Genomic DNA, 27239 nt, shown 5'->3' on the forward strand with positions numbered 1-27239 from the left:
TACTCTTGAACAACAGACAGCATCAGAAGCCTCTCACCTGGGCTAAAGACAAAAAGGTCTGGACTGCTGCTGGGTGGTCCAAGGTTATGTTCTCTGATGAAAGTAAATTTTGATGGAGTCTGGAGGAAGAGAGGAGAGGCACACAATCCACGCTGTTGAGGTTCAGTGTTGAGTTTCCACAGTCAGTGATGGTTTGGGGTGCCATGTCACCTGCTGGTGTTGGTCCAATGTGTTTTCTGAGGTCCAAGGTCAAAGCAGCTGTATACCAAGAAGTTTTAGTTTAGTTTCAGTTGTCCAAAATTTCCAAAAATCCTTTCTTTGTATTGGTCTTAAGTAATATTCTAATTTTCTGAGATACTGAATTTGGGATTTTCCTTAGTTGTCAGTTATAATCATCAAAATTAAAAGAAATAAACATTTGAAATATATCAGTCTGTGTGTAATGAATGAATATAATATACAAAAAGTTAACACAAATTTTCACTTTCTGAAATGGAATTAGTGAAATAAATCAACTTTTTGATGATATTCTAATTATATGACCAGCACCTGTACAAACAAAATGGTAACTAAACTATTTTAAATGTCATACACAAAAACACATAGCCCCTGAGTTCAAAAATTACTCTCCTGATCCAAGCCTATGCAAAGCATGCTGGGAACTAAAAAGCCACTGTTATTTCACTTTAAAATCAATCACATGCCCACATCCTGAAAATAACATGCTTGACATTACACACACTCTTTACCAACCAGTTACATTTTGCTACAGATTATAAAAAAGTAATAGCAATTCTGTTTGTTTGTTGCTGTTTTTTCCTGGCAATTGCCTGTCAATCATGTCCTCTTGAGATCTGACACCTGCAGCATCGCTCTATTCACTTGGGCTGTGATGTGACTGACTCTACCAACTAACCAAGTGCTATCATAAGGGTCTTTCAGCTCTTGCGTTAACAAGGCTTTACAGTATCTCGCAATATCATATCTGAGACATGCTCCAGAGTACAGCACTGTGCGACTGCAATGGGGAAAGCATTGCGATATCAACAGAAAAGCTTTCATATACTGAGGTTAAACGGTCAACTGTCACTCAATTTTTCATTCCTGTTCTTCACTCTAACCAAGCACAAACAGTATGTGTGGGGGGGGGGGGGGGGGGGGGGGGTGTGATTGATGGAATATATACAAACTGACAGGAAATCAGAGGTTTGTAAATCAATATTGATCTAATGACACTATTGGAAATTTTATTTTTATTCAAAATGTAAAAAATTTATATATATATATATATATATCAGATAAAATGACACATTTTATAGTATAAAATTACAGTTTACAGTCCCTCATGTCTTTCTTTATTTTTTCCCTAATGCTATTCAGAAGTACACCCATATTATTAAACCTTGTTTATTAAAAAAAAATTCTGTTATCTGTTTTCTCACACAAATATGCTACTTTTCAAGTCAGTTGGTTAACAAGCGGTGTGTTTATGTTGTCTTCCTTCTCATTCTAGCAGTTTTACCATTAGCAATAGCAATATTTCCAATAATGCTTCTGCTAATAGCATCAACACAGCTTGAGCGAAACCCATGGGAGATCTTTCAAAACAAACCAAAGTGTTAATATAAGTAAGATTAGTAATCAGTTTGTGCTACATGCAGGATGCAGTTCATTTTTTAATATATAATCTAGAAAAATAGGGCCTAAATGACATCACTGTGAAAACGGATAATTGTAAGCTTAAAAAGTCTTGTTTAAAAAATATGTATTTTATGTAACAACAAATGTAAAGCAAAAATACATGAATTTGTATAACAAATATAGCATACTGCATGATTTTTTTAATTTATTTTTTTCAGAGGAAAGTGTGGGTCCCAAGATAACATAAATATCCTTTATGATGCATTCACCAGCTGTTTTATGTAATTTAAGGTGTCCCAAAAGAACATTCACACCAATATCAGTGAAGGTACTAGAGTCATTGTGGTGAGATTCAATTTTTGTGAAGAGATGAAAAGGAGAGCATAAGTGATTATATAGCTGTAGTGCTTTACAATGGCACATCCCTAATTATTTTCACTCTCATGTCTCAAGCCTTTGGGACCATCACATTTTGTCATGAGTGGCTCTTGTCATCCCTCCACAAGTCAGTGTTATTTGTAAGATAAACCCATCGGAAACCACTTTTACAGCAAACTATGATACCTGCTGTTTTCCCCTCTCCCCTTTATGGCTTTAGATGAACATGATTTCCATTTTACACCAAAGATATGAAGAGAGAAATATATTTCTTTGAAAGGGCGGTTGCTATTAGACAGATTAACCATCACACCATCCTCCGTTTTTATTAAATCAACTCAGCAGGAGATAACGGTTTCAGCAGTGTTCTCCTGGAAGACTCTTCTTTCCTATAGCATTTTCATTATCACACAATTCATAAAGAACTTTTCCAATTCATTGCTAACTGATCATATTAATTTGGTGGTGCATATTCCAGGAAGACAATGCAAGCTGCTGAACTGCTGATGACTTCTGAGATGCAATAGCTGGAATTATTATGATGCATGAAACTGCAGTCTACTGCCTAGTTTACTAGTGTATATTCCTACACCCCAGTGTGATTCAGTGCATGAGTTTCTGTTTTCATGGGAAGAGAATATTCAGCTTCCCCTATTCCCTAATATTTTCTTATTAGAAAATTAGTTTCTTTCAACCCAGGGTGAGTACTGTACATAAATATTTATGTCAGTAAACTCTAATAAATTCTACATTTATTTTAGAAAATCACTGCACATTTATATTTAACATTTATAGGTAATAACAGTAATCAGCATTCAAATTATGTCAGAGCTCTTGAGGGCCCCCAGGGCGCTAACTGAGAGGTAAACCTAAAAAAAAATTAAAAAAAAAAGAAATTGTACAAAAAAAAAAAACCTGCATGTGGTGCACTTTTGCATGTTTAGAAATGTAAAGCATCAAATCACTAATTACAAAGTGAATAAGCAAATTAAAAAGGTAGATTAGGGTACAATATTCACTATTAACTAGTTGCGTATAACCGTGCATATTAATAGCATATTGGCTGTTTATTTGTACTTATAAAACACTAGATTTCTAGTGTTATAAATTCATTACAGATTAGTTGCTGGAATGCTCATGTATAGTTTAAGAAATCAAGATATCAATTTTTATTTTCAGTGATGCATTAAATTCACTGTTTCTTAAGCACCAAATCAGAATATTGATCATTATATAATAATAATAATAATATACATAATAATAATATAAAAAAAGAAAAATATATATTTTAAATTCAAGTAGTGTGTCACTATTTATGTTTTATAGTAGTTTTGAATAAATTCATGAGGCTTTTATAAGCATAATAATTAATAATAATAATAATAATAATAATAATAATAACAATAATGAAATAAACTTTACAAACTTTCAACAACCCCAAACTTCTTAACGGTGTAAGTATATATAGTAGTGGAGAAGTGGCAGTAATGGCAAAACATCTCATCCATCATGAAATGAGTAGACATGCTTGTTTTAATGAGCAGACTAGAGAAGGAAGAGAAGGACAGGATGGGTAATTAGTGTGAGTATTTAATTAGGTTCTATGCTCTGAGTGCTATTTAGCTGGTTTGCATTGTTGACCTTTACAGCTTAAATTGACTTAAGCCACAACATCTCGAAAAATGCGTGGCGCCTAATAGAAGATGAATGATTTAGTTAGGAGCGGCATATGTTGGTAGCCTACCTTATGAATGTTAATGTGAATTTTGCTCGTGCTGTTTAAGTGATGTTTAGCGTGCTGTGAAAGTGAAACAATAATAATATGGGGCTGTCCCTGATCGTTGCACACAAAGGGGTTAAACCGTCAAGCTGTGTGCATTTCTACAGATCATTTAGCTGCAGGAGATATTGTGTCTTTTTTTTTTTTTCAAGTACAGCATATTATATTTGAGGGGATATTTCAGATTGTGGCCTGCTGCCAGTAACAACACTCACTCCATTTAAGAAGCAAAATCAATTCCTACTACATTTCATGGACCTCTATCATACTTCTGTAATGATCAGACATAGTTCAGCTATATTAAAGAGGCGATTAGTAAAGGTTATGTGCAGTGATGTCAACAATTATTCGCTGTGGCTAAAGATCTTATATAACAAGTATAACTAACATCTGAACTGCTGTAAGTTTTCTCCTTTATCTAGTTCTTTACAAATAGCCGTATTTACAAGGCCAGTCCAAAGAGAATTACTTAGCAAACAATGTACTATAGGTCTTAGCTAAATGTAAAAATAACTACTATGTAAGTCCTAGAGTGAAATGTGATGAGGTGAAAGATAATAGGTGAATAATTGTGTGTTTATGCACTGTGTGGGAGGCAGTGAGATACTTTACTGCAAAGCCCCAGCTGTTCACTGTAAAATCTGTCCTCGCAATGACTTTACAGCTGGCCCGCCGCCACCTTTTTATATCTGTGTGCACAGATACGCACATCTCACGTTAAAGTTTTTCTTAGCGTTGGCGTCACTGAACCGGCTGGTGAAGATACTGTTGCCATAAAAATTTCTTCCATCCTTGAGGAGTAACTCACTTCGAAATGAACCTAATGAATCATCTATCACAGTCCATGTACAAAATAAAAGACACTTCTCACTGCTGTAATGTTGGGAGATGTTGTTTTGGGTGAAATCAACATCTCCAGGGTAAAGCTGTAATTTTGCGTCATCTTGAACAGAATGTGTAATATAGTGTAACTGTTTTTATTTCCAAATTTCAGATGAGATTTAAAAGCCGGTCTGTTTCTGTTGGCTGTTTCTATCTTAAGATACACCGTCTGCATTGTGTCCAAATGTGTTTTTTCTCTCTCACTGTGTGTTTGTGTGTGTTTGACCATGTAATTCTGCTTTTGGCAACCAGAAATCTTCATGAATCCACAGACACTGCATCTCACAGCTGGCCTGGATTCTTCAGCTTCTTTGGCTGTTGTTGTTCCCGAAAACACTGTTTTACCTCCTCATAACTCAACGTGTAAAGAGCCAAACCACTAGAGGTGTCTGTACGTGAGTACTTCCACAGTGAGTCTGAATGGAAGTATTGATGGAGCTATTTAAATTCACTTTGAAGTTGCTGATGGGCTCCATTTCCTACACCTTTTCCCTGACTTGAGTGGGTTAGATGGTATGAAGAGGGGAAAATTGGCTTTCTGAGCTGTAATTAGCCTATCAGAATACTTTTTTTCAAAATCATCCAAACCACATATGAAAGTGAAAGTGAAGTGACATTCAGCCAAGTATGGTGACCCATACTCAGAATTTGTGCTCTGCATTTAACCCATCCGAAGTGCACACACACAGAGCAGTGAACACACACACTGTGAGCACACACCCGGAGCAGTGGGCAGCCATTTATGCTGCGGCGCCCGGGGAGCAGTTGGGGGTTCGGTGCCTTGCTCAAGGGCACCTAAGTCGTGGTATTGAAGGTGGAGAGAGAACTTTACATGCACTCCCCCCACCCACAATTCCTGCCAGCCCGGGACTCGAACTCACAACCTTTCGATTGGGAGTCTGACTCTCTAACCATTAGGCCACGACACGATATGAGCGTTAATGGAGGCTGAAGGCAAAAAAAAATGTGATCAGAGGCGAATGCCATATGTTGAACTCTTAAAAACATCAAAATAATGCCACTGCGTCTCGATTTAGCATCGTTAAGCCTTTTAAGCCAGTATTTTCGCAGTGAGTGCAGAACAATGCTTTTAATCACCAAAGATTGTTGTGCGCTATGGATTCAAAGACTAGAGGTAATATGTAAATCCAAAATTAATGTCTCATTCCCTGTGCTGAATGAAGCACTTGACTTTGACAAGTTTGTAACAAGTCAGCCTCTATTCGCAGCAAATGAAATCAGGCATACTCTGCCTCTCTGCAAGGCTTTTTCAGAGAGGATGATATAAATCAGGTTTTGATCATGGCTCATTTTTATTTATAAGATCTTGTAGAAGTTTTTCAAGGGAAGACAACATCATATTTTTGGAAGCCACAGTATAGCTACAGGTAAATTGGCTCTTCACACAGATTTGTCACTATCGGTCTTATTTTCCCATGTAGTGATCTGAGAGCGAGCATGTAGTCCATCAGGACATTTCAGACAGCATCTCCTCCAGCTCAAACATTCATGAGGAGCGTCTCTCTCTCTGGGATATGCTTGGCATGCTCTCCCTCAGAAGTTTTGATTATAATTGGCAAAGTAGCAAATGGCCTGAAATCATAATTTGCAGGTAGACGTTTCTACTGGCAGAGAGTTTTCGCTATCTCCAATTTGAATAAAAGAAGCTGTTGCCTCATTAAGATTGTGCCCGTACTTTTAGCACAGACAAAATGACAAAATAGAAAGACAAAAGCATTGAGTAATTGTCATAACATTTTAAGAACAATAATGTTAGCTTTAATTTCCAAGACAAAACCAGCTGCAATCATAAATTTTCATCGAGACTTGGTGCCCCATAATTAATAAATCTCTCCCTAGAATGCATACATTTTTCAGTTCAGTGTTTACATAAACAGAGAACAGAAAGTTCAGCTGGAAAAGTGGTGGGTAAAGAGAGAAGGAAGGATGGAGAAAGAAAAATCAAAGGCCTATAAAAAGGCTAAGGACCAGAGCTTTGAAGTTATTATGATGTGCTGCTCACGTACAGGATACACCAATGAGGACTTTCGCTTGATCCCGTGGGATCTAGGTTATTGACCTTGCACTTTAACAGTACAGCGGGGCCTTTCTTGAAGCGCCAGAGGTGTTAATTAAATGGAGCAGCAGAGTCAGGACACAGGAAATTCACGGAGAGTGACGAGTCTGTTTTTTTTACTCCACAAATAACCATTTATTCTTCACACATTTAGCGAAAATCACGGTTTATTGTAAAGGACACAAGAAGGTAGAGAAACAGAGAGATGTAGCAGTAGATTAAGTACTCGGTGCATGGCACATCATTCTTAGGGAGACGACTCACTGTGAGTCGAGTTTTTCTCTTTAATTCTGGCACCAAAAGCTCCGAAATATTCAACAGTGATAGTTGGCCAGCCAACTTGAGCCTCGTAATATGAAGTAGGAGGAGTAAATTAATCTTTGCTACAACACGAGACAAACCGTACCTTCACATTTTAGCTGCGTTAAACAATTATTTTCGTAATTTTAGCAGAGTTGGGATTGATTTTATTTCAGTTAGGGCTGCGCGATTAAATGGAATAAAACCGAAATCGCGACATGACTTAGCATGGTTATCAAATCGCAAAGACTGCAGATGATTGAAATAAATATGTGCACTATGTGTTTCAGAGTAAAGTGGTATTGTGTTTTAACACACTTACACATGTGCTGCCAAAATAAAAGCTTGATTTTTTAAAGTTTGTAAAAAAATAATAAAATAAAATAAAATAATAAGATTTAAGTATTATTATTGTAATTTTACATTTGTACTGTAAAATGTTAATATGTATTATTATTTTTATTTTATAGTGAATTATCACTATAGTAATTACTATAGTAATATTTCTTACTCAGTTTAATATATTTATTATTTAGCAAAAAAAAAAAGTTTTAAAATGCAATCACTTTTTATCTGAAAAATCACAATTCCTTTTTGTTTCCTAAAATCGTGCAGCCCTATTTTGCATTCAGGACATGGCTCAGTATTTTCAGAAGCTGCTCAGACATAAGTTTGAATTTGACCTCGTGTAAATTTACAGAACTCAAATGGCCCCCAGCGTGACCTTTAACACTTAAATTCTGGTCTGAGGTGCCAGAAATAGCTTTTAATTACAAACAACACAAATCAAAGAACACTGTGTCCTCACTTTGGGAGAAAAATAGAATCAAAATAGATAGTGAACAAAAAAATAACAGTTATTAAAAACAACCAGTACCATCGTAACCTTGTAAAATCAATATCTAAAACTCTATAATGCATGCCATACTATGCGGTTGGTTTTTTATTAAGAAAGTTCAAAATCGAATGTTGGGAATTTCCTTTTCTACATTAGCAATGTTAGACTGAGTATTTTGTTTTTGTGTCTGTCGTTATTTGTGTTTGCCTACAGTGTGTGTGTGTGTGTGTGTGTGTGCGTGTGCTTATAAGCTCAGTGAATAAAGAGGGGCCTAAACAGATCTGACATCATTTTTACCATGCAGAAAATCTGCCAATTCTTCCACTGTCCCTTCAGTTGTGTTTGTCCATTTGTGTCTTTTTTATGTCTCCGTCTGTTTTCACACTTTCCTCTGCTGTCCTTGCTTGGCCTTGTCCGATCTGCTCTGGGGTCTTCGCCTATAGAACAGAGATGACAAGAGAAGAGAATACATGCATACCGTGGTGCAGCGGACTCTGAAATCTGGCACAAACAGAGCAGGTGATTAGACATTTACACCTTCCTCTCCATTTGTTTTTATGTTTACATTAACTTTTTACTTAAATTAGGGTTTGATATTCTTAACAAATGTTTTTAAAAGAAGTCTCTTATGGTAATTACAGCTGAATTTATTTAATAATGCAAATGTCTTTACTGTCTGTTTTGATCAATTTAATGTGTAAATTAATACATTTTATATTCCTTTCTTTAAAAACATTCTTACCCCAAACTTTTTAGCAGTAATGCAATTTGTAATGCCCACATTTCATATAGTAATGAATGCAAACGTATAAAATAAAGTAATAAAATAATATAACAGTAGAAGCATTTTCACTAGTGGTTTCTGACATTTTTGATGACTTTTTTTTTTACTTGAACACACACAGAACTTGAGTAACATTATAAATGTCTTTACTGTCACTTTTGATGAATTTCATATATCTTAAAAATAAAAAATTCAGATGTAATACACACACATCTATTGTTCTATCACATCTATACTGAATTCACTTATTGTTAAAGGGATAGTTTACTCAAAAAATAAAGAAAATGAAAATAATGAAAAAAAAAAAAATATATATATATATATATATATATATATATATATATATATATATATATACAGTCGTGGCCAAAAGTTTTGAGAATTACATAAATATTGGAAATTGGAAAAGTTGCTGCTTAAGTTTTTATAATAGCAATTTGCATATACTCCAGAATGTTATGAAGAGTGATCAGATTAATTGCATAGTCCTTCTTTGCCATGAAAATTAACATTTCATTGCTGTCATTAAAGGACCTGCTGAGATCATTTCAGTAATCGTCTTGTTAACTCAGGTGAGAATGTTGACGAGCACAAGGCTGGAGATCATTATGTCAGGCTGATTGGGTTAGAATGGCAGACTTGACATGTTAAAAGGAGGGTGATGCTTGAAATCATTGTTCTTCCATTGTTAACCATGGTGACCTGCAAAGAAACGCGTGCAGCCATCATTGCGTTGCATATAAATGGCTTCACAGGCAAGGATATTGTGGCTACTAAGATTGCACCTAAATCAACAATTTATAGGATCATCAAGAACTTCAAGGAAAGAGGTTCAATTCTTGTAAAGAAGGCTTCAGGGCGTCCAAGAAAGTCCAGCAAGCGCCAGGATCGTCTCTTAAAGAGGATTCAGCTGCAGGATCGGAGTGCCACCAGTGCAGAGCTTGCTCAGGAATGGCAGCAGGTAGGTGTGAGCGCATCTGCATGCACAGTGAGGCGAAGACTTTTAGAAGATGGCCTGGTGTCAAGAAAGGCAGCAAAGAAGCCACTTCTCTCCAAAAAAAAAACATCAGGGACAGATTGATCTTCTGCAGAAACTATAGTGAATGGACTGCTGAGGACTGGGGCAAAGTCATATTCTCCGATGAAGCCCCTTTCCGATTGTTTGGGGCATCTGGAAAAAGGCTTGTCTGGAGAAGAAAAGGTGAGCGCTACCATCAGTCCTGTGTCATGCCAACAGTAAAGCATCCTGACACCATTCATGTGTGGGGTTGCTTCTCATCCAAGGGAGTGGGCTCACTCACAATTCTGCCCAAAAACACAGCCATGAATAAAGAATGGTACCAAAACACCCTCCAACAGCAACTTCTTCCAACAATCCAACAACAGTTTGGTGAAGAACAATGCATTTTTCAGCACGATGGAGCACCGTGCCATAAGGCAAAAGTGATAACTAAGTGGCTCGGTGACTAGAATGTTGAAATTTTGGGTCCATGGCCTGGAAACTCCCCAGATCTTGATCCCATTGAGAACTTGTGGTCAATCCTCAATAGGCGGGTGGACAAACAAAAACCCACTAATTCTGACAAACTCCAAGAAGTGATTATGAAAGAATGGGTTGCTATCAGTCAGGATTTGGCCCAGAAGTTGATTGAGAGCATGCCCAGTCGAATTGCAGAGGTCCTGAAAAAGAAGGGCCAACACTGCAAATACTGACTCTTTGCATAAATGTCATGTAATTGTCGATAAAAGCCTTTGAAACTTATGAAGTGCTTGTAATTATATTTCATTACATCACAGAAACAACTGAAACAAATATCTAAAAGCAGTTTAGCAGCAGACTTTTTGAAAACTAATATTTATGTAATTCTCAAAACTTTTGGCCACGCCTATATATATATATATATATTGTCCAGAGTTGTTTTAGTTTAATATGGTTAAAAACTGTTTAAAAAATTTTCAAAATAGTTTGTGTTCCATAGATGAAAAAAAAGGTCATACCAGTTTAAAAAGACATGAGGGTGAGCAAATTATGACAGATTTTAAATTCTTTAATTCTTTCAGTAGGGCACATCAGAAGACTCACTTGACTGTGTCCAAATGTCTTTTTCATCTCAGATGAACTCTCGGTCTGATTGTGGGAACAGACTGCTCCCACCTGGAGGTACAAAGAAAGAGTCAGAAAAAACAAACATGTTACAAAAAAAAAAAAAAAAAAAATTAAAAAGCACATTCAATGAGCAGATGACCTCTCGGTCTGATTGTGGGAACAGACTGCTCCCACCTGGAGGTACAAAGAAAGAGTCAGAAAAAACAAACATGTTACAAAAAAAAAAAATAAAAAAATTTAAAACCACATTCAATGAGCAAAAAGATCATCTTACGATCAAGCACAGAGTGAAGGGGAAATACGTCTTGAATAAAAGTCTTTTAAGTCTTTTTAATAAATAAAAATGCATGTGGCCACAATAGCAGTGATACATACTGTGTGGACTACAATTGTTTGTTGTTTACATTTTCCACAAAAGCCCTGAGCTATGAGATTATACAGTGTTGCATAGAAAACAGATTAATCATGTTGCTCAAGGGATGGAGTATTTTAAGGAAATGTTTTATATGCTTGTCTCTATGAACTCTAAAACAAGCTCGAAAAAAATGTTTTTAGAGCAACGCATTTAACAGAAGAGCACAAGACTACAAGAGACAATGTCTAACTCAAAAATACTCCCTCTTTTTTTTATTCTGACAGGACAAAAAACTGTGAGGTTAAGTTAATGGAAGTGTATAGGACTGTGCCTGCCAAAAGAACAACTTTATAAAGGCAGTAAAGATTAACCATCTAAAACTCTTGCCATATACCTTTTTCCTTCGTTGCCTAAGCCTGCTTCATCCTAAGTGCTCTTTCTTCAAAAACGGTTTGAAGAATTGGTTGAAGGAATGTCAGGGAACTGAAGCCAGCAGAGATAAATGAGTAGCAATTATCAATGTGTGTAAACTCCCACTAGACAAGCTGGTGTGTGATCAATACTAAAGACTCAAAAACAGCTGACATCTTTTTGATGGATCTAATAAAGTACTTCGCCATCTGAAGTTCAATTTGTTGTCATAACGTACACTGTAAAAAAAAAAAAAAAAAGTAATGTAAAGATTGGTAAATGACTGGCAGATTATTATATTAATTAATTATAATAGAAAATATTCTGTACATTAAAATCCATTCAAAATTTAGAGTTATATATTATCATTTAAAATAACTTTCTAATATATAGTCACACTTTATTTTAAGGTCCAATTCTCGGCATTAACAAACCATTAACTATGACCTTTGCCTCAGTAAACTCCTAATTTGCTGCTATAAGTTAAGTTAGTTGTTAAGTTTAGATATTGGGTAGGATTAGTGATGTAGAATATGGTCGTGCAGAATATGTGTTTTATAAGTACTAATAAACAGTCAATATGTAAGATAATAGGTGTTACTATTATCACTAAAGTGTTACTTACAGTACTTATTACTGTATCCATGTATATATAATCCTTCAGGAACTATTTACTGCTTAAGAAACATTGTATATTAACAAAACTGCAAACAGATGTGCTTCCTATTTTTTTATGGAAACTGTATCACCTTTTTAACACATATGGTGTAACCCTCGTTCCCTAATGGAGGGAACGGAGACGTTATGTCTTGATGACATAGGGGGGTTCACTTGGGAGCCCCAATTCTCTCTGACTTAAAGAAAATACACAAATAAAATTTAACTAGTGGATTTTGCATACCTGAGCCACTCCCCCTGAACCCCATCACAACCCTGTAGCTCTGTAAATGTTGACATGCAGCCACGTGTCAGACAAATGCTACACAAAGTTCGTAAACTTCCCAATGCCCCAGTGCAAATTATCTGACCTTGGCGCCCACAGGTACCAAAATGTGAATACATCGCTGCTGGAGATAGTCAAGCCACTGATCCTATGACAGAAAATGTTTTCTTAAGGCAGAGGTGCTCTGGAGGATACAGAGGCACCCTCAGCAACAGCCAGACTGAGGCAGGGCCTGTGACGGAATGATTGCAGAAGGAGGATAACGTCGGGGCAGGATGTGCTGGATTGCCTCTGTTTTTGTCTGTTTCTTTTCTACCGAGAACTGCTGGGCAATGTCCTTGACAATATCTGACCAGGCCAATCTACGACATGGGAGCATCAAGAAAACTAATTTTGTCAAAGTCTCTCATCTCAGCAAGGTTGAGCCAGAGATGGTGCTCTTGGGCCACTAACATGTACATTTCATTCCCGAGGGACTGCGCCGTGACTTTCGTCGCCCAGGAGGGCACAATCCCTGCATCAACCACGGATCGGTACTACCCTCGTGCATTTGTTTTAGTGCCTTGACTTAGTGGACCTGCAAGATAGCCATGGCATGCAGGGCAGAGGCTGCTTGGCCAGCAGCACTGTAAGCTTTGGTGGCATGTGCCGCTGTCAGCTTACAGGTTTTGGACAGGAGACGAGGACGATTCCTCCATATGGCAGCATTTTGCAGGCACAGGTGCACCCAAACCGCTCTCTCTACCTGGTGAATGTCAATGTACCCTCTTGCCGCCCCGCTGTTGAGGATAGTGAGGACGGAGGTGGCAGACGAGTGGCTTCTTGGCCGAAAAAGGGTTCGTTAATGACTTTGTCAGCTCTGGGTACGATTCGGCAGTGGCGACAACACCCAAGGGCGGCAGGCCTTCCAAATCTTAATCCTCGGTGGACGACTGCCCCATCCCCTGATGCTGCAATCGACATCCGATCCTCCAGTGGTGCCGAATGAAATGTTGGAACAGTCACAAGCCGGGCCAGCAGAAACACTCAGGAGCCACACAGGACATTCGCTGCGGGAGGAGTGAGAGGTCCATAGGGAAGTGCCTGGCAGAAAAGCTCTCACTGTGACCCTCAGATATCCCAGAGCTCTAGCTGGGACGGCTGGAGACAGAGGGTGCCGCTACGCTCCCCATGAGGAGAGAGAGGCAAGATCGCAGTGAAGACATGCTCATACGCTCACAATGAACGCATGAGTCATCCAAGAATGCAGCTTTAGCGTGCTGGATGCCCAGACACTGAAGATAACGATAGTGCCCATTAACAGAGGACAGGCAATGACCACAACCAAGAAAACAAGGATGGAACAGCATCTTTAAAGAGACTCGAACCGACTGTGATTTGCACTTTTAGAGAAACTGCTCTTTCAGTTGAAGTGCCTAGGGCAATCGCTGATGACAGGGACACCGTTGTTTGCAACGTAATGCCAACCAGGAACAGCTTCTTCCAGTCAGTTGAGTAAAGGGCTTTGTGGAGATCATCCACTGGGCTCCTAAGCAAAAATCTGAAGAGTGGATGCACCTGTCACCATTTTATACCAGTATGCATGGGGAGTGGCTCAGGAATGCAAAATTCACTCATTCATTTGCTTTTTCTCTTAAAGTCAGAGAGAATTGGGGATCCCAAGTGAACCCCCTATGTCGTCATGATTTAACACCACAGATAGGGAACACTTAATCACTTTTAATTATGACTTTTCCCTCAATAAATTCCTAATTTGCTGCTTAGTTATAGTTAGTAAGGTATTTGTTAAGTTTAGGTATTGGGTAGGATTAGGGATGTAGAATAAGGTCATCTAGAATAAGTCATCTAGCACATTCATATGTGCTTAATTTGTACATTTTGCACAAACGCGTTTCGGCGTGTGCCTTCTTCAGTGTGCAATCAGGAAAGCTTGTAACCAATCTTAAATACCCACACCCATTGTCATTGACACACCCATCGTCGTCATCATCATCGGGCCTCTTTACTTTGTTTCATATGTGTTATATAAGGCCAGCACTCTGAAAATCTAAAAAAACATAGTGAAGCCTGCTCCCAACCTTATCACTTAATTTGTACATAAAATAGCTAATATTCTAGTAATATGCATGCTAGTAATCAACTAGTTAAGATAAAGTCTAAAAATGAAAGTGAAGTGACATTCAGCCAAGTATGGTGACCCATACTCAGAATTTGTGCTCTGCATTTAACCCATCCGAAATGCACACACACAGAGCAGTGAACACACACACACACTGTGAGCACACACCCAGAGCAGTGGGCAGCCATTTATGCTGCGGCGCCCGGGGAGCAGTTGGGGGTTCGATGCCTTGCTCAAGGGCACCTAAGTCGTGGTATTGAAGGTGGAGAGAGAACTGTACATGCCAGCCCGGGACTCGAACTCACAACCTTTCGATTGGGAGTCCGACTCTCTAACCATTAGGCCACGACTTCCCCAGTCGTAAAAATAAAGTGTAACCACATACACTTTAAAAAAAAAATATTTACATGTATTTACATGTATATATTTATATTCATATAATTATATAATATATAAATCTATTTAATATATTAACATAACATATTTTTCTTAAATATACATGTATTTCTTAGATATATACATATCTACAGGTATCTATCTATAGATACTTTCTCTCAGTATTGTCACAGGGCTCCATCACACTACTCTCATCAGTACCATCAGCAGGATGAGAACTGCTCTGGGAGCATTTTCATTACATAATCTTCATGGCATGTCATCTACCAAGACTGACACCTTCACCCTGGGATCACGTGTTTCTCTCTCTCTTTCTCTCTGTCTTTGTTTCTTGTCACTGCACACTTCCTCAAGTGGCTGTTTTCCCCTCTTGCACACACACATTCAGATAACACACAGCCACTTATCCACAGTCACACACACAAAAAAAATCCTTTCATTATAGGTGATAAGCGCATGTCAGCGAGCAGTGAGATGTATCTGGCCTGGTCTACAGAACTACTTTCTGCTCTGCTGATATGTGTAATGCATTGTTCCCGGTGTTCATCTTCCCATTGCTGTCTCAAACCTTCCAGACTAGATCTCACATCATGTGTCAACTGCAATCATGACTGAGGATCATGTAAGGTTGCTTTGTGCCTACCACCCGTGTGAGAAACGTGTGAGTGAATTTCTCAAAATGGGTTCGTAATCTGTGTAATTGTTTAGCTAACATCCATTACCGGTAAGACCGTCTGTGAAAAAATTATGCCTTTTCAGTTCTTTACAAAAGAAGTTTTGCGACTACCACTGCAAAAAGCTATGAAATGCATTCAGAACAAAAAAAAAGGAAATGGCATAATCATTTTAAGGTCATCTTTAGCTATTCTAGAGGCAATATATTACAGAAAAAACAGGGTAAATACCAAAGTATGTTTTGTTGTTTACACATATGCTGGAGTATGCATATAGTGTGTGTGACGTACAGTATATTTTATTATAGGCATTGTATGCGCACAGCCGTGTATGCATTGTACCCTGATCTCACTTCACTGGCTTCCAGTTGTGGCCAGAATTAAATTTAAGGTTTTGATACTTGCTTTCAGAACTACCACTGGAACAGCCCTTCTCTTCCATTTCATTTCACTAGAAATGTTGCTACAAACACTTCCTCCACCAGCTTAGCTCACTGAATAAGGAGAAAAAAAAAATCTCTGCATTTCAACACTCCTCTAGCTTACTTCCATGCTTTTCTAATCTTCTCTATCTTATTTCTTCATCTATTTGTCTAACAAACTGTCATTTTGTGTTACTATTGGACTATTGTAACTTTTTAACAAATTGTTATTATTATTATTATTATTATTATTATTATTATAGATATAATAAATAAAACAGATTGTTACAGTACATTTTACAATAAAAAATATTTTAGTTTTTTACAGCAACAACAATAATTATTATTACAATTATATTATTATTATCATTATTGAAGACTTTTTTAGTTTTTATAATAATAATGTTTTTTTACAAAAATTATACAATTATTATTGTTGAAGTTATAAATAAAATAGATTGTCAGTACATTTTAAAATACATTTTTATTTTAGTTTTTAAAATAATAATAATAATAATAATAATAATAATAACTATGCAATTATTATTCTTATTATTGGAGTAAAAAATAAAACAGACAGATGCTGTATATTTTGCAAGAAAAAACTATTTCAGGTTTTCTACTTCAAAATGTCATGTTTATTTCAATGTGCTAACTTTTTGAGAGAAAACTGTATATCATTTTTGCACCAGTGTTATACTTTGGACTTGAGAGATTCTAAGCAGTTTTTTTTCTAGTTTTATAAACAGAAATAGTTGTTGTTTTTTTGCTTCAAAATATTCCTGTTTGTTTGAGCATCCTGACCAGCCCAAAATGACACTGTCTCACCAGTGGAGTTATTATAAAACTGGTCTATTGGTTTTGCCAACCAATAAAAGAAAAGGGGAGCATTTAAGGAATCTGTTTGAAAACCATCATTATTATTAGTTCCATTTGGTGTCGTAAAGGGACAGTCAGAAATTACACACTTCACCCTTATCTAAATGGAGCTGTAATATTTTGTCAAGGGTGCAACAGCAGCAGGTCAATATACCATTGATTACGAGAAAACTGCTGAGCGAAGCCTCAAAGCTTATTCTTGAACGAAATTTAATTCAAATTTGTAAATGATCTTAAATGGCTAAGGGATACACTGAGATGCAATAAACATAAGTCGCCCCATTTAGTCCAAAGGGTAAGGAAGTGGCCATTAGCGTATAAGGGCACTAAAGATTTACCTTCACCATCTGGCAGTCTTTCGGTCCTGTGCTCTCTCTCCTCATTACCGCACTGCTCACAGGCAATTTACTTGTTGTTGTGATCCGGGGAACTTTCGGGATGTCCTTAAGGAAGAGAGCATAAAGAAACAGAATGTTACGTTATGAAAGACACAAAGGAGTAGAGAAGAGAAAGAAAAAGAGGGAAAACAAGAGAGTGCTGGGGTTAAATTCTCCAGACGCTTTATTATAAAGCACAGACAATTTTCCACTTAGGTTCATTTGAAGTTGGTTGTCAACTCTCTTTCTATTGTGATCTACTGTACATGAGTGGCTTTAAAATCAGAGCACAAAGCACACTTCTGTTATTGTGTTGCATTTAGCAAATGCTTTTATCCAAGGAGACTTACAGTAAATGGAAACTGTTTGGCTTAAGAGCATAATTAAAAAAATTTAGCTGGTTCTGTTTTTAAATCAATTATATTATTATTATTATTATTATTATTATTATTATTATATTTACAATTTAATTTCATTCAATTTAATTTTTATAAATATAAAACAGACACACACACACACACACACACACACACACACACACACATACACACATACATACATACACTCACCTAAAGGATAATTAGGAACACCATACTAATACTTTGTTTGACCCCCTTTCGCCTTCAGAACTACCTTAATTCTATGTGGCATTGATTCAACAAGGTGCTGAAAGCATTCTTTAGAAATGTTGCCCCATATTGATAGGATAGCATCTTGCAGTTGATGGAGATTTGTGGGATGCACATCCAGGGCACGAAGCTCCCGTTCCACCACATCCCAAAAGATGCTCTATTGGGTTGAGATCTGGTGACTATGGGGGGCATTTTAGTACAGTGAACTCATTGTCATGTTCAAGAAACCAATTTGAAATTATTTGAGCTTTGTGACATGGTGCATTATCCTGCTGGAAGTAGCCATCAGAGGATGGGTACATGGTGGTCATAAAGAGATGGACATGGTCAGAAACAATGCTCAGGTAGGCTGTGGCATTTAAACGATGCCCAATTGGCACTAAGGGGCCTAAAGTGTGCCAAGAAAACATCCCCCACACCATTACACCACCACCACCAGCCTGCACAGTGGTAACAAGGCATGATGGATCCATGTTCTCATTTTGTTTACGCCAAATTCTGACTCTACCGTCTGAACGTCTCAACAGAAATCGATACTCATCAGACCAGGCAACATTTTTCCAGTCTTCAACTGTCCAATTTTGGTGAGCTGGTGCAAATTGTAGCCTCTTTTTCCTATTTGTAGTGGAGATGAATGGTACCCGGTGGGGTGTTCTGCTGTTGTAGCCCATGCGCCTCAAGGTTGTGCGTGTTGTGGCTTCACAAATGCTTTGCTGCATACCTCGGTTTTAACGAGTGGTTGTTTCAGTGAAAGTTGCTCTTCTATCAGCTTGAATCAGCCACCCCATTCTCCTTTGACCTCTAGCATCAACATGGGATTTTCGCCCACATACTGGATGTATTTCCCTTTTCACACCATTCTTTGTAAACCCTAGAAATGGTTGTGCGTGAAAATCCCACTAACTGAGCAGATTGTGTATATATATATATATATATATATATATATATATATATATATATATATATATATATATATATATATATATATATATATATATATACACTTCCATTGCATAAATGTTACAAATATTCATATTACAAATAAATTATGTTTCATCTATTAATTATGTTTTCAATTAACTTTCTATTCATAAAGAAATCCTGGTTGGTGGGGGGGGGGGGGTGTATATCTTGATAACCACAAGGATATTAAGAAGCACAACTGTTCTTAACTTTGATAGTAAACAGTCTTTTTTTTCTCTCTCCTTTTTTTTATCAAGAAATTAGCATATTACAATAATGTCAGGTGATATGACACTGAAAACTGGAGTAATTATTTTTTACTAAAATTCAGCTTTGGCATCATGTAAATAAATTAATGTATAATGTATAAAATATAGTCAAAGTTGTAAATTGTAATATCACAGTACTGCTGTTTTTATAGTCTTTTTTCAGTATTAATATAAAAATTGCCTTAGCGATTTCAATATTTTAAATGGTAGTTGATATCTAGATTTAATTTTATTTGTATTTTTATTTTCATGATATTTATTTTTGAAAATAACAACACATTTATGTTGCACATTTATGTGCACAAAAAACCAATCACAAATAAATATATATCTTCTTTACAAAAGATGAAAGGAGTAACGCATCACACACACAGAGTCAGTGTGTGTTTCTCATATTTATATGTGCTTACATGTTTCTCAGTTTATATGTGCTGAAATGGCGACTGGTTAAACCGATGTTAGTGTGAATTAAAAAAAAAACAGCACAGTGGGGGACGAGACTTCTAGCAAAGCTCTTCACACATCCTATCACTCATTTACTGAGCAAAGACAGGTGCGATAAATACTACAGTAACAAACTTCACACAGTCTCTGAAGCGTCTCTCTGGAGGAGTAATGATATAACAATAATCTGCTTAGGGAATCTTTGCTCCTCAGACTGAATGAAATAGAATATGACACACTTATTGCTTCCCCATTGCAAATCAGCATGATATCCGTAGAGGCCTAGTTTTTGCTAAGCCACTTTTGAACATTGTAATCTGGTGTTGACTTGAGTGCTCATTTATGTACTAAGATGCCCAAACCCGAAAGGAAAATGTGTATATACCATCCATTTTATTATCTTATGCACAGGTACACACCAGGTTGTAAAAGTTGTTTTTGGGTTGGTGAGGATCCCGGTTATGAAGGCTTTGAGGTGGTTGTTAAATTTCAAGTAGTTAAAAAAAAAGTTAAATAGCCCTTCTATGCTGTAAAGTTTGCACATTTCACTTCAGGACATATCCATGAATCTTGTACCAAGCCCACATAAGTCTTGTTTTTAAATCAGAAATGGTGTGCTATATTTCAATTCAAACAACTCTCATGAGAAGACCAACAACATCAAGACAAGATGCCATCGGGTGAGTGCTGTAAAGAGTTATTAAAATGAGGGTTTCGTGTCTGAGTTATTTGTTCAAAACACCTGCTTGAATTAATCAGCTTGGCCTCCTTGGTTTAAGACGAGCTAATTAACGGATGTTTGGTAGAGATACCTGCAGGGAAAGCAGCGGTATAAATATTTCGCTTCTCAGTTTGTTCAGGTTGTCAGTTAATTACCTCGGTTTAACTGTACAGAGTGAATCGACAGAGCTAACATGATCCATTTCCATGATTTCCAGCGTCATGGTGTTCAGTGCTCTGTTGATGTCAGCTGTTGTTGGGTTGAGACAGAAAGATCAAAACTCAAAGAGGTAACTTTTGACCTCTTGCTTATCTTGACAATTTAATGCATTTATGAACTGGTGAGCGTGATTTCACCAAGTACAGCATGTTCCTGGATCAACATCGTTGTTGATCCTGGAACAACATTCCAATCAACCGATCAGAATTGAGATATAACTTTTCAGGAAATATCTGTTTTAGGCTTAAAATCAGTGTTAGGTGCTTCTACGTCCTTGTTAATCAGCTATCATTTCCAACTGATTTAAATAATAAATTATGGGTATGGCTAGGTTTAGGGGTAGTGATTGGGTTAAGTCTGTATTTTTGGATTATAATGTTGATCCAGGATCATCAAAAGATGTTGATCCAGGAACATGTCTTACTTGGTAAAATCACGGTGACCAATTTACAAACTAGTCTTAGTGATCTTTATACTGCTGTGTGCTTGTAAAGTGACTACAAGTACATGATTTTAGGATAAAGTATGCAATTTCTGTACCACTACAAACACAGAACAAAAGAAAAGAAAATTCAAAAAGATTTTACAGATACTGTCCCATTCCCCATTGACCTTCCATTTATTACGATAGTCATGCGCATAAATATAGCAACAGTAAATCAAAATCAGTGAGGTCTGTCTCAAGAGGCAGTCTAAAAGTGGCTTAGTTACAGTTTAGTTTGCAAATACTATATTTGTCTCATGAAGGATGATCAGTTTTTACTGGTGTTCGTTGCCATAGTAACAAAAGCTGCATGACTAACCTGATCCAGAACAGATTTTTTTTTTTTTTTAGGGCAAAAGATTGTAACGCTTTGCAATAAGGTTCCATTTAACATTAGTTAACATGAACTAACAATGAAAACTACTTGTAAACCATTTATTAACCTCAGTTAATGTTAATTTCGACATTTACTAATACATTATTAAAATTATTGCTATTATTTAATTTACCTGTACTAACAAGAATTACCTAATCGTTGTATTTCTAAAGCCTATAATATATATAATTAGCATTTTAACCCACATACTGAAATTTTATTGTTGCTCAATCCGGTCTCATGGCAACTCGTACTTAAAGGTGCCATCTGTCATATCTGGCAAAAAAATCAAGTCATACTCCACATTCCATACCAGATGGGGGCAGTATGCCTCAATAAAGTGAATTGGTCTACTCTAGATTAACAAACGAGAAACGGCAGTCTCTATGCTCCGCCCCTACCTTCACAACAACCCTAGAGCATAGCTGAAGCCTATAAGACAGCGGTTCTCAATTGCAGTCCTCGCGCCCCACTTCTCTGTACATTTTGAACGTTTCTCTTAGCGCTTCAGACATTTGTTCTATTCGAACATAAGTGCCCTGCGAAGTGGACATCACAGGATATTCAGCCATGATTCCAGTTCGAAGTGAACGTAGCTATATGTTCCAATCAAAGTGCATTGAAGTGTGCAAGACGTGAATTTAAATTGTATTGATTTACAGAGGTATATGATGTCACAGTTGTCCATGTTTAAAGACGCTGCACAGCACAAATCAGTGAATGAATGTTTCGATGTGAGGTAAACTTCAACAGATTTCCCCTGCTCAGAGAGTAGGGAGCAATGAACATTTGAAAAACAGCTCATGCACGGAGTTCATTTCTAACGAGCTGATTATCTGAATCAGGTGTGTTAACAAAGAGAAACGTGCAAAATATGCAGAGCAGTGGGGTGCGAGGACTGGAATTGAGAACTGCTGCTATAAGAGGACGTTTTGCCTCCAGAGGAACGTTGGGTGATGTCAAGTGATTTTGAAACATGACATCTTGAAGCTACTCCCCTTCACCTTTACCAGTGAATATGTTCATATTCATTTTGTTCATATTACATTGAGTTGTATATACACATTATTTGAATTAAATTAATTTGACAGACAGCATTCTGTCAACATCATTGGTCAACATCAGACAGCTGATGTTGACCAAGCTAGCGCCAACCAACGTAACCAGAGCTGCCAACTCTCAAGCATTCACCGTGAGACACACGCAATTGACTCTTTTCACACGCTTTCATGCAACACATCAATTTTCTCACGTACAGAAAAACCACGAAGCAAAGAGGACACGGAGACCAACAGACTAGACAGAGCAGGTTACTTATGATATAAAAAAAATGGGTAAGTTATAGCTAGCTAATTATCAAACGCAGTTACGGTTAGCCATCGCTAACATTAGCACGTTTATAGAACAGCATTCGATACATTTCTATGTTATAACTTCCCGAAAAAAAAATACACAAACATATAAAACAAACTTCTAGCGAAATACTAACAGCATCTAACTTACCAATCCAAAAGAAATGTTGCAAGTTCGGTGTGGAACCTCATTTCTTTCAGGTCCATCAGTTTCTCCAGCGATTGAAAGCAGTGCCGATGTTTACTCTGGTTCGGCTCCTTTTCTTATCGGATTTGATTTGTGATTCCGAGCGTGGTTGTTTCCCTGTAGCGGGTGGTGGTCTCTTGCCAAGGGCTTAAGTCATCCTTCCGCTCTCTTCCCTGAACTGAAATGAAGTAGTGGGCTGTACTTTCCACATGATTGACATCAGGTTCAGGTACGCCCACAAGCCGTGCGAGTTATTCGTGTATTGCAGGTTGGCTGGTGGTTATGTTGCCCGCATACCGCCTCCCATGGCCGAAACTGGTATTACGACACCTGTCGGGCCGGGGCTAGTAATGCTACTGCTAATTAAGGTTGATATCTCTGCAGCACTATAACTTGACATTTTTTTAATGACATCATCGCCCTTATTTCTTCTCATACTTTTGATGCGTGTAGGTCATTTTTTGTATATTTTTACCTCAATTTTTGCACATGGCACCTCTAATGAGGTGGATCATTCGTACAAATCTGTATGACCTTACTCATATAAACTTTTATGGTTTTTGCTAAATTGTATGTATTTTATGAGTAAATGCTAAATTTGTATGAATTCAATTGAATGACCCACCACTATCCCCGCCCCTAAACCTACTTGTCACTGGGGTCTAGACAAATCATAAAATACATACGGATTACTCGTGAGATAGCATTGTATTGTTTTGCAGGGTTTTTTCATGTTCATGTATACTTGTGATGAACACTTAAATGTACTTGTAAAAAAAAAAAAAAAAAAAAATAAAAATAAAAAAACTTTCAATGTAAATTAAAACAATACAAATAAATGCTAAATATTTTTAACAAATCAAATGACTAAGCTTGACTTTTTTGCTCTTTGTGGAGCTATAAAAATTATAAAGTTTATAAATTCATTTGCATTGATACTTAAAACTAATCTCTTGAGTTTAAGCAAAACAAAACAAAAAAAATCTCTAAATAATCTAAAGTATTTGTTAACAGGCAAATAGCACAAACACATAAATGTTACATGAAATTTAACAAGCTACAGCACATGACATCTATCAACGGCTGTTAAATATGAAGTGACTATCATTCAAAACTGTCTGTTTGTTAAAACCTCACACTGATTAATCTTTCTGCAGCAGGGACTAGTGTGCGCTGGCTGACAGTAAAGGTTTTGCATGGCTGTTTGGAAAGGATTAAGGCTCATTACATTCTCAAGAGTTGATGAAAATGTGCTATAATGAAATGCTGAATGGGACACTGTATAGAGGACTAAATGTCTTCTTCACATCCATTTCATTTGAGAGGTAGAAAATGATTTGTACTTGAGAAACAGACTTGGACAGATGTTTTACAATAACATATTTAATCTTAAGGGAACACATATTGACTTTGGTGTCAAGGTTGATGTTTGTGTCAAGTTTCCAGTGAAAGTCTTGCTGAAGGTGAGACATTTCAGACCAAGATTCTGAAGAAATCAAAATAAACATGACATTGTCTAAGAATTTTTTTTTCTTTCATGTCTTTATGGGTGCTAAATAATAATGCATTTTGAATACCGTCCAAAGTTCAGTGTCTTACTAAGTTCTTTCTAACATTTTCTTTCTTAAAAATCAGCTTATTTAGGGAAAAATAGCTGAAGGCTGAAGCCTTGTTTTATGAGGTCTTTTGATGTTCTCTAATATTGTTCTGTGGAGACTTTTTGCTTATGGATAAGAGTATTGGAGCACAATCAAAAAGCACTACTCTGTCCTCTGGGTAGTGCATATAAGCATTGAGATTCTAAGCAACACAGTGCTTCTGCGTCATGTGGGGTAGAAAATAGAGGCAGAATCTCTAACGGGCAGAATCTCTGCCTGCTAAATAAATCAAGGACTGTTAATGGTTTGTGTTCTCAGCAGTACTGGATGCACTGAGAGATTCCTTTCTTGACAGGTTGGATGACAGGATGCCTTTTGTGAATTATGGCATTCAACCCTTAGATTACAGTGTTGCCTCAAAGTAACAAACCCCTTTTCTTCATTTTACAGTAGCATAATGCATATGACATGGCAGTAAAATTGCTGTAGGAATAGTTAACCCCCAAAAAACTCCTTGTAACTCCATTCACTATATTTCAAGTATTCTAAAGTCTAAATTGTGTGATAACCAGAAATCTTAAGTCAGCATGACATAATAATTCACTGTTTTGGAAATGCATGTTATAGATAAAAGAAAGAAAAAAAGGGTTATTTTTCTGATACTAGTAAAATGAGTAAACTTTATTTTAAACCAATTTAATATATATATATATATATATATATATAATTTATTAGGTACACCTGTTCAATTGCTTGGTAACACAAATTGCTAATCAGCCAATCACATGGCAGAAACTCAATGCATTTAGTCATGTAGATGTGGTGAAGACGACTTGCTGAAGTTCAAACACGAGCATCTGTCACGCTGTCTGGTCTCTGTTTCCCTGGGTGTCCACTAGTGGTCTCACTTCCCCATAGGCACCTCACTGCAGGCACTACAATTCCCACAAAGCCTTGTCCCTTCATCACGGTAATTGCACACCTGTTAATTGCACTCAAGTGTCTTCACTTTCATAGTCATTATCCTGCCCATATAATCCGGTCTGTTTCCAATTGTCGTCATGGAGTCCTTACTTTCCGTCACCTAGTTTCCTCGCGTTTCCTAGTCCGTGAGTTCCTGTTCTTGTTCCTGTTTGTTTGTTTGTTTGTTTGTTTCTGTTTGGATATTGTTGGTTATGACCACGGCTTGTTTTTGACCCTGATTTGGATTACCCTTAATAAAACCACACTGCACTTGGATCTTCCGTCTCCTGTGTTCCCGTTCGTGACAGAAGGACTCCTTCATGCTAAGATCCAGCGGTGTGGGATTTCGTATACGTTCCCCAGCCACCATAGAGGAGCGGATGGGGAGACTTTCTAACCTAACCACTCTCCATCAGAAGGGGAGTGAGGTGGGGGGCTTGGCGCAAATGTTCTGGACTATTGCAGTGGGGATGGGGTATAACAATGAGGCACTGAAGGACCTTTTCAACGACTGCCTGGATGACCCTTTACCTAGGTGGGAGATGAAGGGGCTGGAGATACTGGACTTTTGGGGGTTCACCAGTTACCTACAGCATCGATCTCGGTGGGATGACTCAGCCACACCTGTCTCTCTAGGTGGGATGGCCGACTCTAGACCGGGGTCTACAGACAGTGGGACCGCCAGCCCAGCACCACTGCACAATATGACCGCCAGCCCAGCGCCACAGCACAAGGTGGTCGCCAGCCCAGCGCCACGGCGCAAGGTGGCCCCCAGCCCAGCGCCACTGCCCAACATGGCCGCCGGCCCAGCACCACTGCCCAAGATGGCCGTCGGTCCAGCGCCACTGCCCAGGATGGCCGCCGGTCCGGAGTCATGGCACAAGATGGCCGCTTGTCCAGTGCCTCTATACGGGATGACAGCCACAGTTGACCCTCCAGAGTCGAGTCAGGTTCCCGTTGACCCTCCAGGGTCGAGTCAGGTTCCCGTTGACCCTCCAGAGTCGAGTCAGGTTCCCGTTGACCCTCCAGAGTCAGGTCAAGTCACCGTTGACCCTCCAGAGTCAGGTCAAGTCACCGTTGACACTCCAGAGTCAGGTCAAGTCACCGTTGACACTCCAGAGTCAGGTCAAGTCACCGTTGACACTCCAGAGTCAGGTCAAGTCCCCGTTGACACTCCAGAGTCAGGTCAAGTCACCGTTGACACTCCAGAGTCAGGTCAAGTCACCGTTGACACTCCAGAGTCAGGTCAAGTCACCGTTGACACTCCAGAGTCAGGTCAAGTCCCCGTTGACACTCCAGAGTCAGGTCAAGTCACCGTTGACACTCCAGAGTCAGGTCAAGTCACCGTTGACACTCATGAGTCAAGCACTACCACAGTTAGACCTCAGGAGTCAAGTCAAGTCACTGGTGATCTTCAAGGACAGAGTCAAGTCACCGGTGTTCTTTATGGACAGATTCAAGTCACCGGTGTTCTTCATGTACAGATTCAAGTCACCATTGATCTACATGTGCAAGGGCAAGTCACCAGTGATCTTCATGGACAAAGTCAAGTCACCAATGATCTTCATGGGCAAAGTCAAGTCACCAATGATCTTCATGGGCAAAGTCAAGTCACCAGTGTTCTTCATGGGCAAGGTCAAGTCACCGACTTTCTTCATGGGCAAAGGC

General features: G+C 38.0%; 1 protein-coding gene across 1 annotated transcript in view; it reads right to left on the bottom strand.

Moving 5' to 3' along the window:
- Nucleotides 1-6868: 6868 nt before the first annotated feature.
- The window catches only part of LOC132101402 (leucine zipper protein 2), a 154655-nt gene continuing 134284 nt past the window's right edge, over nucleotides 6869-27239 (bottom strand). The window contains exons 10-12 of the mRNA XM_059506333.1: nucleotides 17325-17429; nucleotides 10764-10835; nucleotides 6869-8333 (exon numbers count right to left, since the gene is read on the bottom strand). Of these exons, the coding sequence (XP_059362316.1) occupies nucleotides 8229-8333; nucleotides 10764-10835; nucleotides 17325-17429 (282 nt within the window). The 3' untranslated portion in view covers nucleotides 6869-8228. The remainder of the gene's footprint in view (nucleotides 8334-10763; nucleotides 10836-17324; nucleotides 17430-27239) is intronic.

Source organism: Carassius carassius, chromosome 23, assembly GCF_963082965.1.
Source record: "Carassius carassius chromosome 23, fCarCar2.1, whole genome shotgun sequence".
Classification (NCBI taxonomy): domain Eukaryota; kingdom Metazoa; phylum Chordata; class Actinopteri; order Cypriniformes; family Cyprinidae; genus Carassius; species Carassius carassius.